The 10,689-nt window shown below is 38.0% G+C and overlaps 1 protein-coding gene and 2 pseudogenes across 1 annotated transcript in view; all 3 read right to left on the bottom strand.

The window, feature by feature from the left end:
- The window catches only part of LOC102870187, a 1,956-nt pseudogene extending 1,166 nt beyond the window's left edge, over positions 1-790 (bottom strand).
- STK31 (serine/threonine kinase 31) overlaps positions 1-10,689 on the bottom strand; it is a 123,024-nt gene that overhangs the window by 32,798 nt on the left and 79,537 nt on the right. The window contains 3 exon segments of the mRNA XM_006880302.1: positions 2,527-2,658; positions 7,962-8,081; positions 9,358-9,474. Coding sequence (XP_006880364.1) covers positions 2,527-2,658; positions 7,962-8,081; positions 9,358-9,474 — 369 coding nt within the window.
- Positions 3,807-4,614, bottom strand: LOC102871667 (annotated as a pseudogene).

Here is a 10,689-nt window from a genome sequence, read left to right as displayed (position 1 = left end):
TATTCTGTTCAAGGTATTTTCCCCAAAATTAAAGTTGAGAACCATGGTGTAAAGGAGAGAAAAGAGACCTCAAGAACGGGGTGACTGAGCACAAGAAGAGAGGGGAGGAAAAAATAAACAAAACAACAAAAGACTGCAACTTGCTCCCAGGGACTGAAGAAAATTAAAAAAGGTTGGAATCCATCAGTGTTCTTAGTCATCTTCTCCTTCGTCTTCCTCTCCCTTCTTCTCCTTCATCTTCATCCCCTTCTTCATCAATATCTTCCAAACCTTCTCCTTCTTCATCATCCATATCTGGAACCGTTCCAGATATCCATTTAATTTCAGTTGATTTTGAGGATGGATCACCACTCTCATTCAAATGAAACTCTTTGCAGAGAATTTTATTTTTGAAGTAAGGATTTTCATCAAAATAAAAATCTATTCTGTAACCTGATTTAATATCTTCAAATTCCGTCACTTCAACTCTGGTCAAATAATGCAGTGCCTCTTCATCTTCCTCCCCAAGCAATGCAGACACTTGTGGATGGTTGACAAATGTTGTTACCCAAAAATTTGGGATTTTGGGGGATCAACTCTGATCTCTTCTGAAAGAACGGTTGGCGGAGTTTGTTATATTTCAGTTCTACTTTCAAAATCTCCTCACTGGCTTGTTCATTAAGTCTATTTCATTTTGTACTTCATCAATATGTTCAATTGCTTTCTGCTGTTCTTTTTCTGAGGTCTCGTCGGCCCCGTCATGGTTGGAGTTGAGCTCCTTTTTACTGACTTTGGCCGTCGGGGCCGACATGGTGCTGCTCCGTGGTGGGGGGGAGCGGGGAGGGGGAGAGAAGGGAAGGCGAAGGGGACAGGCAGGCGGCTTCCCCTCACGCCACACGCGTGGGCGCTCGCTCAGTCCGGCCGCTTCCTCCCGGTGCTGGCTCTCCCTCCCCCTTGCTTGCTCTCACTGCCCTCGCAGCCTGGCGACGAGGGAGGGGCTGAGGCAGCGTGCCGGGGCTCCTGGGGCTCCTGCTTACGGAGGAGAGGTGGTGGCGGCGGCGGTGGCAGGCGTGCAGGCAGCTAGGCTCCCTCACTCAGGCTCCGCGCTGTAGCTCACTGCTTGCTCTCGTTCTCCCCGAGCCGCCTCAGGAGTTATTTTTTAAAGTACATGAACCCAAACATAGCACTAAGGTTATATATGTCTTAAAAGTCAAAAGTAACTTTACAACAGTTAAAAAGTTTAAAAAGGTCTCATTCTCCATAGCCCAGAATAGAATAAAACTAGATAAACCTTAAATTAATTCAAGTAGTCTTTATATCACCTCCAATTAAGTGCTCAGAAGTGGAAGAGAACAAATTTAAATTCTATTAAGATATAACATAGATTCCTTTTACATTTAAATTCTCAACACATAAAATTCCCAGTCTATTCACTAAGTTTCAAATTTAACAAAGAAGGTTAAAGAGCATCCTAATTCACATAGTTCTAATACCATATAAAAACAACTTAAAATATTTATATAAAAATTATTATGTCCTGTCATAAAAAGGCAGAAATCACTGTGTTACAAAAGTAATATCTAAAAACATTCTACCCTTGAGCCGTTTATTATTTGCATATATTCTTTTGCGGGTTTTTCCCCAGATTAGCCAATTCTGACACAGAGTAACCCTAGATGTGTACAATTGCTCTCAAGAACTTTTACGGAAGGTAATCAACATTGTCCTCTTGTCGGGAGCCACCCATGAGGCTCCTGACCTAAGGCCTAAGTTGCTTTATACTGCTCATTTCATAAAGGCCTGCCTGGCATGTCTACAGATGAGTTCAGTTCAGAGTCTCCACCCATTCCTGGAAAACTGCTTGCCTCCCTAACTCAGTGCCTGTAATTCGATGCCTTTGGGCATGTTCCTCATTCCTGCTGTAAACTGATATCCTGAGGCTGGGTTTCTATAGCAACCCAGCCTACATAAGATATTGTGAAAAGTTTCATTAAACGAGAATTGATCAGACTCCTGTCTTGTCTCCATTCTTCGCACCACTTGTCCCTTCTCAGCCCCACTCTCTCCCTCCTTAGGTCCTCGTTGAAGACCCTGCAGGCCAGGGCATCCTCTAATGCACCCCTGAGAGGGTACAAACTGCCAAACTTTCAGCTAGTCTTAATCATTTGCTTAACGATAAGGGACTAATTTGCATATAGTCAAACTTGTACTACAGTAAACATTTTAATAGGCAAAAAAAGCACTTTAGAAATTATTCTAAAAAATTATTCTTAAAATGTCTACTTAAAAACTAAGGCAATCATAGGAATTTTTTTTACAAAAAAAGCAAAAACACATGGTTACATTAGAGTAAGGTTGCACTGTTAATGTAATTACATTTTATTTATGTACACAAAAGAAAAAAGACAAAATATTTAAATCAATAAAATTTTTTTTAAATATTTAAACCTATAAATGATGAGTCTATTTTAAAGAGTATAGTTATATATTACTTTCATGAAGCTTAAGTGAAAAGAAGTGTTCAGTAAGAAGCAATTATTTCCTTACTTCTTCCAAGTTATTCTTTTCAACCAATTTCCATCTCAGTCGAGCTTTTAGGCCTTTTAATGTCTTCTTAATGGATAGCAAGTGATCCACACTGGGACTTTTATTTAACCATTCAATAATCTGCTTCTTAAACTAGAGAGAAAAAGATACTACTGTATTTTCAAATTCATCAATTTACTAAACATTTATCTTTCTACTAAAATTGAACTAGTATTTAATAAGTTTAAACACTAAGAAAGTCTCAATTTTCAACAAAAAAATTCTGCCACTTGATTTAATTATGCACACAATTCTGTTTTAAAGAATAGACATCCAGCAATCAAAGTGCAAAAATAAACACTTCAAACTGAGAAGAGCAATGAGAGGTGCATTTCTAATTTTGACACAAATTGCCACTGCTAGTGAGGATGTAAATTGAAACCACCTTTCTCTTTTTATTTTAATTGTTATTTTAATAAAAGTGTACAGTAAAGTTGGATTTTCATAGTCATTGTTGCACATTTTCCTCCCTATCCAGCACAGTTCACGTAAAAAAAAAATTCATTCACCTTTGCATAATTTCCTCTCTCAAACCACCACTCTTCCCCCAGTCCACTTTGCTATCCACCTCTTATTCTGGACTGTTTTAATACAAATGATGCCTAATCATATATTCCTTTCTAAATCGTTCTTTTCTTCATCTGTTCCAACACAGTGTTCATTACTTAACTTCTCTTTTCTTATTTTCCTGAAACCACCTTTCTCAAAAGCAGTTTTACATTATCAAGTTTTAAGAAGGATCATTTTCTTGACTCAGAGAAGTTTAATTATCCCTTAAATAAGGGATAACAATTTAGTCATTCAAAATGATATCAAGAATCATTAATGCCACGGGAAGATGCTCTTAATGAAGAAAACATTTTTGAAGTACTGTTAAAGCAACGTAATGCACATACAGATACAGACAGCTATTGTACGTTCTGTTGACCTGACTCTGACTCACAGTAACCCTAACAACAGACTGAAATCTTGCTCTATCCTGCACCATATTCCTGATTTCCAACATGCTTACATCCACTGTTGCCATCACTACGCCAATCTACCTTGGTAGTGCATCCACAATTCCCATAAAAGTAGTAATAAAGAAAATGGCATACTGCATCATGAAAATCTGCTACAAAGACCTCTTTGAAGAATGGGAAAAAAATGATGTCACTTTAAGAGCAAAGATGTGTCTGACATAAACCACACTAATTTTTTTCACAAATAATTTTTATTTTTAATTAGTAAAAGTATGAATTTTAAATAGATTCTTGAACTGGTGGCTCACAGCCTTCAGTTCATTCAACTTTAGCACCTGTGTCTTCTCCAGTAGCTTTTCCAGAGCTACCACCTTCACCATGAAGCTCCATCAGTTTGCCCAATTCAAACTTGGGCCTCTTCAGCATTTTTACTTTGCTAACAAATATATCATGGAGAAGATAAATAGACTGGCAAGCCTTTTGTCTTTCTCAATGCTGTCTGCAATCAATTTATTGACTACCTTTTTCAAGTCACTTGTCTGCACCTGTCGGGTCATGATTTCCATCATTTTCTTCTGGATTTGGCGGACCTGTTGGTGCTAAGCATAAGATGTCTTCCAAATCTGATTGTTGTCGTTTTTTGTAAAACCAGCACAAAACAGATGAAGCAAATAACCATTGGTAGTCTTGACATCAACATGAGCTTCAATCACGGTCTTCCATTTTTTTACCACGGAGCACATTTTGTCATGAGTAAGATCCATGCCATGGAAGCCGGTGAGGCAGTTTTTGCCTTGAACATCCTCAGTAATTACCCTGAATTTTCTAAATGCAACCTCATCATTTTGCAAATCAGCAAGGCTCACTTCAAAAACACAACCCTTCCTTGAGTCCATCATATACAATTTTGGTTCCTTGAGTCCTTGTGACTAGTGTCTTCCCAATATTTCTTATATTGAACATAATAAAGGTTCATATATATGAACCTTTACATCATACCAAACTTTCTTAGAAAATGATCAACCACTTTCTTCTTGGCTCTTTTTTTGCCACCTTTTGTAAAGCTCTTGTTCTTGCTGACTGCCATGGTGATGCCCAGAGCGAAAAACACAGTCTTTTCTTTTTTTTTTTTCAGCTAAAAACTTATGTTTACTATTAGGAACTCATTCATGAACTTGGCTACAACTATTATAACATTACATACATAGCTTTTCTTTACATTGGGAGAGGTCTGAGAGAGATATTTTCTGCTTCCTTATCTGTTATTTCCCTAAGGGAGTACAAGTGAGGGGACAGGTTTTCTAGTCTTGAGTGGACAGGGGAGACTGGTCGGCCCTTCTAGCTCAAGGCTGGGAGCAAATGGTTGAAGAGAGGCTAAAGGGACTTACCTTTTTTGAGGTTAAAAAAGAGGATTTTCTAACAAGGAGTAACTCTTTGAAGGCTACTTACAATGAGTTCAGATCTGCAACCTTTTCTCCAAGCTGGGTTTCTATATAAGGCTATGCAAGTTCGTATATATAGTAACTCATCTAGTTTTTCTTTTTTTCTGCAGATGAGATTTAAGTGAAGGACTATATTAAAGTTAAAAGAACTATTTACAGGGCATCGATTCTATTTCCCTAACTTGTATTGAGGCCAAATAGTGTTGCACAGGAAATTAATTTTCTTTTTCTTAAGGTCCTCCAGAGAAAGAGACATATTATTCAGTGCGTGCCGTTTTGTAGAATCTTTGGCAATGCTTTGCTTTCCACCCATGGTTATAAACTTGGTGGCCAACAATCAATTGTCTTCCTGTAGAAGGATGTAACCCTCTTGAACAGGCATCTAAGTATCCTTGGGCTCTGGTTTTAACCCATGTACTTTCTTGGAGAATGGTCTTCAGGATCCTAAAGGATGCAAGATCTTACAGTAAGTAGGGGCTCTCAACTGTCTTAATTGTATCTTCCCATATAAAGAAAAAGTTGCGGAGTATGGCAGACTTAAGCAATGAAGACTGGGGACAACAGTAACGGTGTTTGATTAAGCAACAGTAAGTCTTAAACAAGTCTCCTGGGTTGAGCCAGGGGTCTAAGGATTGGAAAGGTAAAGTAGAATTCCAGTCACTGCAGAGACAGCAAGGGTACGTTGGATGTGAGTGGAAGATAAAATTGCAAAAAGAACAGAATCACTTGGGGGAAAACCTGGAAATAAAGGTACGAAAGTAAGTATTTCCTAGCTAGGACAAAATGTCCTCCATTTTGACAGTTAGGACTAAAGTTTAAGCAAAGGAAATCAGCAATATAGAATTCAGAACACTTATTAAACCAAACAAGAACTAGCTAGAAAGCAAATTAACAACCAACTAACCACAATATCAACAACAACCAAAAACACCAAAAAACTAAACCCCTAATGAGAGTATTCCCTCTTGGATAAATTCACTCCACCAGGTTTCCAAACTTAAACAAGTTTGGAGATATGGTCCAAAGAAAGAAAAGTGCCCTGAGAAGTATAAGATAATCAATCAATCTTGACAGTGCTGTGTTTTAACTACATGGTGCAGTCTGAGGTTTCTCCCTTCTGAACTCCATGTGGCCGTTTGGGCCTTTCTGCTCTTGAAAAAAGTTCCCTTGTGATTCACCAAGTAATGTAGCCAGATGCTGATTTCAGTCGGAGTTCTTGCCTTTACAAAACCTCTGGGATGCAGCTAAGTCAATCCTGGGGGGGGGGGGGAGGCTGTTCAGAGCAATAGACCCACACAAGTATCAGATGCTAACCACCTTCTAAGTGTTTGAGTACGCAAGATGGGCTGAGACCTTGGGCCTGGTCCGACCCCAGGAAGCTTGAGATTAGCAGTCAAATGTTTTAACCACTATAGGAATGCTAGAAAAATAAGCAGGGTCAAAAAACAAAATTTGCAACAGCCATCATTAGTCACGAGTAACGCCACAAGGCAGGAGCCTTCTCACTCAAAACTGCGGTATTTTCAACTGCCTCAGACAAGTCAGATAGGCTGTGTCATCTGTATAATGCCAAGTGCTGATGAGTCTTCCCCCAGTCTTAAGACCACATTCTTCTTCATGAAGTCTAGCTTCTCAAATGATTTACTCAGCACACAGACTGAGCAGGTACTGAGAAAGTACACAACTCACACTTTTCTTCTTTTTAAACCAAGCAGTGCTCTCTTGTTCTGTTCAGACAAGTTTCTTGTTCTAGGTATAGGTTTTGTATGAATATAATTAAGCATTCTGGGATTCCCATGTTAGTTATAGTTTGTTATGATCCACATAGTCAAATGTCTTTGCATAGTCGATAAAGTACAGATAGAGGGTCTTCTGGTATTTTATGCTTTCAACCAGAATCCATCTGACTACAGAAATATTTCTGATGCCATGGCCTCTTCTAAACCCAGTTTGAATTTCTAGCAGTTTGTTCTTGATGTACTGTTCTAGCCAATTTCAGATGACCTTCAGCAATATTTTACTTGTATATGATTATTAATTATATTGTTATATAATTTCAACATTCTATAGGATCACCTTTCCTGGTAATGGGAAAAAAGGGATCTCTTATAGTCAGCCAGCCAGGCAGCTGTCTTCCAAATTTCCTGAAACAGACTAGAGGACTTAAAGTGCTTGCTGCATAAGATCTTGGGGAAAGTACAGCCAGAATGCTCTACAAGCAAAGATGATGAAGCTTTGTGTCATATACTTTGGACATCTTGTTAGGAAAACTTATAAACTTCCTTATAAAGGTCTATCATGCTTTGAAAGGTGGAATGTGAGCAAAAGAGAGGAAGACCCTTAATGAGATGACACAGTGACTCAAGAGCAGCAAGGGACAAGAGTGTGTCAGAGATGAAGAAGATGGCACAAGATAGGGCAGGGTTCAGATCTGTTTTTCATAGGGTCACCATGAGTAATACTCAACTTGACACCACCTGTCAACAATATATGTGAGTGAAAGTTAAACAATAAATGAGGAGGACCAAAAAGGAATTATGCCTTTGAATGGTGATGTTGGCAAAGATAACTGGATGCACCATGGATTGACAAGAGAATAAACAAACATGTCTCGGTATGTTTGCAGGAGTGGTTAATCCTTATTGAAGGCATTATGCTCGGGAACTGCCAAGTCAGTAAGAAAGAGCAAAGTCATCAAAAAGAAAACTGACACAGCAGCTGCAACAATGAGTTCAAGTACAGAGCAAGTGAGATGACACATAATGCATCAGAGTTCCACTCTGCTATACAGAGGGCTGTTTGGAGTTATAACTGACCTGCTGGCACCTAACTACAGTAAGAGGCAAGAGTTACTCTTAGAAGTTATATTTTCCTAAAAATAATTTACTCGTGGGATATTAAATTACTTTAAAATACATATGTATTTAAAACTGCAAAGTCTAACTTTCTATGATCAAGTATAAGAAAGAATAAGAAAAAATATTAATCCAACCTCAACACTGTCCTTATATTTGGATTGTACTGTTGCAATAAGTTTTTCTTCAGAATGAATCTTTTGCAATACTTGACTATATGTGTTTAAAATTATCTCCTTGTCTGCATCACCTTGGTCCTAAAGGAAAGCATATACATGAAATTACACATAAGAGACAAAAAAATAGTTTAAACCTTCAGTAACAGTAGATAAACTTCACAGAGGATTATCTTTGAAAAATTCTAAATCATTTCAAAATATTTCTTAAACACAAATCCCTTCCTGGACAAAAAAGACTAATGGAGCAAAGATGTACAAATGTGACATTTTTCTCTCATTATACAACTATTCCTGAATCTGTCTGGGATATTGCATTAAAGAAGATGAAAAACACAATATATTAAATATAAAATTTCTAGAATGTCAACACAAAATTAATCTTAGCCATCATTAACAATTTCAAATTCAAGTCTGACTATACAAACTAAATTAGGAATAAATAACAGAAAGACTATTATAGTAGTGTATAATATATTTTGTAATGTTACTGGGAGCCTTGAGGCAGGAAGCTGTGCTGCAATCCCAAAGGCAAGCAGTTCAAGGCCACCAGCTGCTCTGTGGAAGAAGGCTAGGCACTCTCCTCATTGCCTCTGAAAACTCACAAGAGGATAAGCTATGGCTTGGTTCTGACTCTATGGCACACAACAGTAACTATAAATAAAAAAGGCAAAATGAAAAGACATATAACCCTTAAGACTTTGAAGACCTAAGTGAATGACTGAGCCAGACAGAGTATTGTTGATTACAAAACTTGGCACAGCAATATAAAAATAAGCGCAACAAGAGAGCTCTGGTGGCCTAGTGGTAAGAAGCTGTGCTACAATCCCAAAGGCATGTGGTTTTAATCCACCAGATGCTTCGCTGGAGAACGAGGCGCAATCTCCTCTTGTGCCAGTCAGATCCAATTCGACAGTACACAACAACAACAACAACAACAACAAAAAAAAATAAATATATATATGCATGCAACAGAGGAAGGGGGGTGACCAATTAATCCTGTTTGTCCACTTCCATAACTCTTGCATATTTTACTGCAAATATTCATGAATTTTAAGGAATCTTTTCTTTTAGTAAGTGTGAAACATTGAAGAAACAAATGATACAGAAACTGACACAATTCAATGAAAAGGAATTTTCTTAAATTAAAAGCTGGGCTTTTTTAAGTGAAATAAAATAAAATAAAAATGCCACTCTGCAGAATACTATTTTTAAATATTAAGATCCTTTTAAATATTTCTACTTCAAATAAGTCTATAAGTATTTAAGATCTTAATATTTTCTAGCTCACAAGAGCATTCGGTTATTGGTTAATAGTTTCTAACTAGTAAGATAAAATGACAGTATCAATACTCACAATCAGAGACATTTCTAGTTCTCTGCAAACACTTGACTCAGCATTCTCTAATATTTCATCAACATTATCAATTGTGTCTTCAGTAGTTGATGATTCCTCCAAAGTTAGATCAAAAACCTCAATTGTGAATATAGAAACATAAAACAGCACATAAAATTAATTAGCATTTCTTGCATGTTTAGTGCTATGAGTAACTCATTAGCTTATGCACTGAGCAATAAACAGAAAATAAAGGTACGTAAGACAATATATTTACCTTTCCAGAACTTATGTACCTTTTGGTTTCTGTGAAGGTATTTCACACTTAAAATCTTTTTTTAAAATAGTATTTTTATTATGCTTGTTTACTTACAAAGTTCTTATACATTGTTTTTCACACCAGATTTCTCCTTTCCTTTACCCATCCCTCCCACCACCCATCAAATTATGTGATCCCATTCTCATCCCTCTGTGCCCTCCTCCCACCCCTGCCATGGATCCTCGCACATGTTGTACAATAATGGTCTTACTGTCCTTATGGAACTGAGTTAATTCACTTAACATAATGCTCTCCAGTCCCTCCCATATTGGGTAGTAATTTACAAAATCATTCCTCCTGCATGCTGCATAGTATTCTATCATGTGAATGTATCGTAATTTCTCAATCCATTCCACTGTGGTTGGACATTTGGGCTGTTTTCTTACAAGAAGAATAACACAGAGAAGAACCTCTTATTTTTAAAGCAATTTGTGGTTAAGAGTGTTGTTATGTGCCGTCAAGTCGCCAACAGCCTTAAACCCTGCTCTATCCTGTGCCAATCTATCTCTGACACACCTACCCCGAACCCCAGTCACCGAACCAATCCACCCCATAGAGGGTCTTCCTCTCCTGCACTATCCTTCCACCCTCCCAATCATGACATCCTTCTCCAAGGACTGGTCCCTCCTTGCAACATGTCCAAAGTATGTTTGATAAAGCTTCAGAATCCTTGCCTCCAAGGAGCACCCTGGTTTAACTCTCTCCAGGATGAACCTGTTCATTTTTTTAACAGTCCATGGTATATTCAATACTTCAGCACCACAGCTCAAAGGCATCAATTCTCCTTCTATCCTCCCTAGTCATTGTCCAGCTCTCTGAAGCATAGCAAGTGATTGCAAAGACCATGGGCTGTATCAGGTGCTCTTTAGTCTCCAGACTGACACCACTGCTCTTCAGTACTTTGGAGAGGTCCCTAACAGCAGACTTTACCATCTCAATGTCTTTTAAATTTCCTGGCTGCTGGTGCCAAAAGTGTTGACTGTGGAGCTAAGCAAACTAAAGCTGTGTACAATCTCAATCTCTTCACCATCCAT

Source organism: Elephantulus edwardii, unplaced genomic scaffold (genome assembly GCF_000299155.1).
Source record: "Elephantulus edwardii isolate Elephantulus edwardi_28Jun2011 unplaced genomic scaffold, EleEdw1.0 scaffold00007, whole genome shotgun sequence".
Taxonomy (NCBI): domain Eukaryota; kingdom Metazoa; phylum Chordata; class Mammalia; order Macroscelidea; family Macroscelididae; genus Elephantulus; species Elephantulus edwardii.
This window is presented reverse-complemented; position numbering and strand designations above follow the sequence as displayed.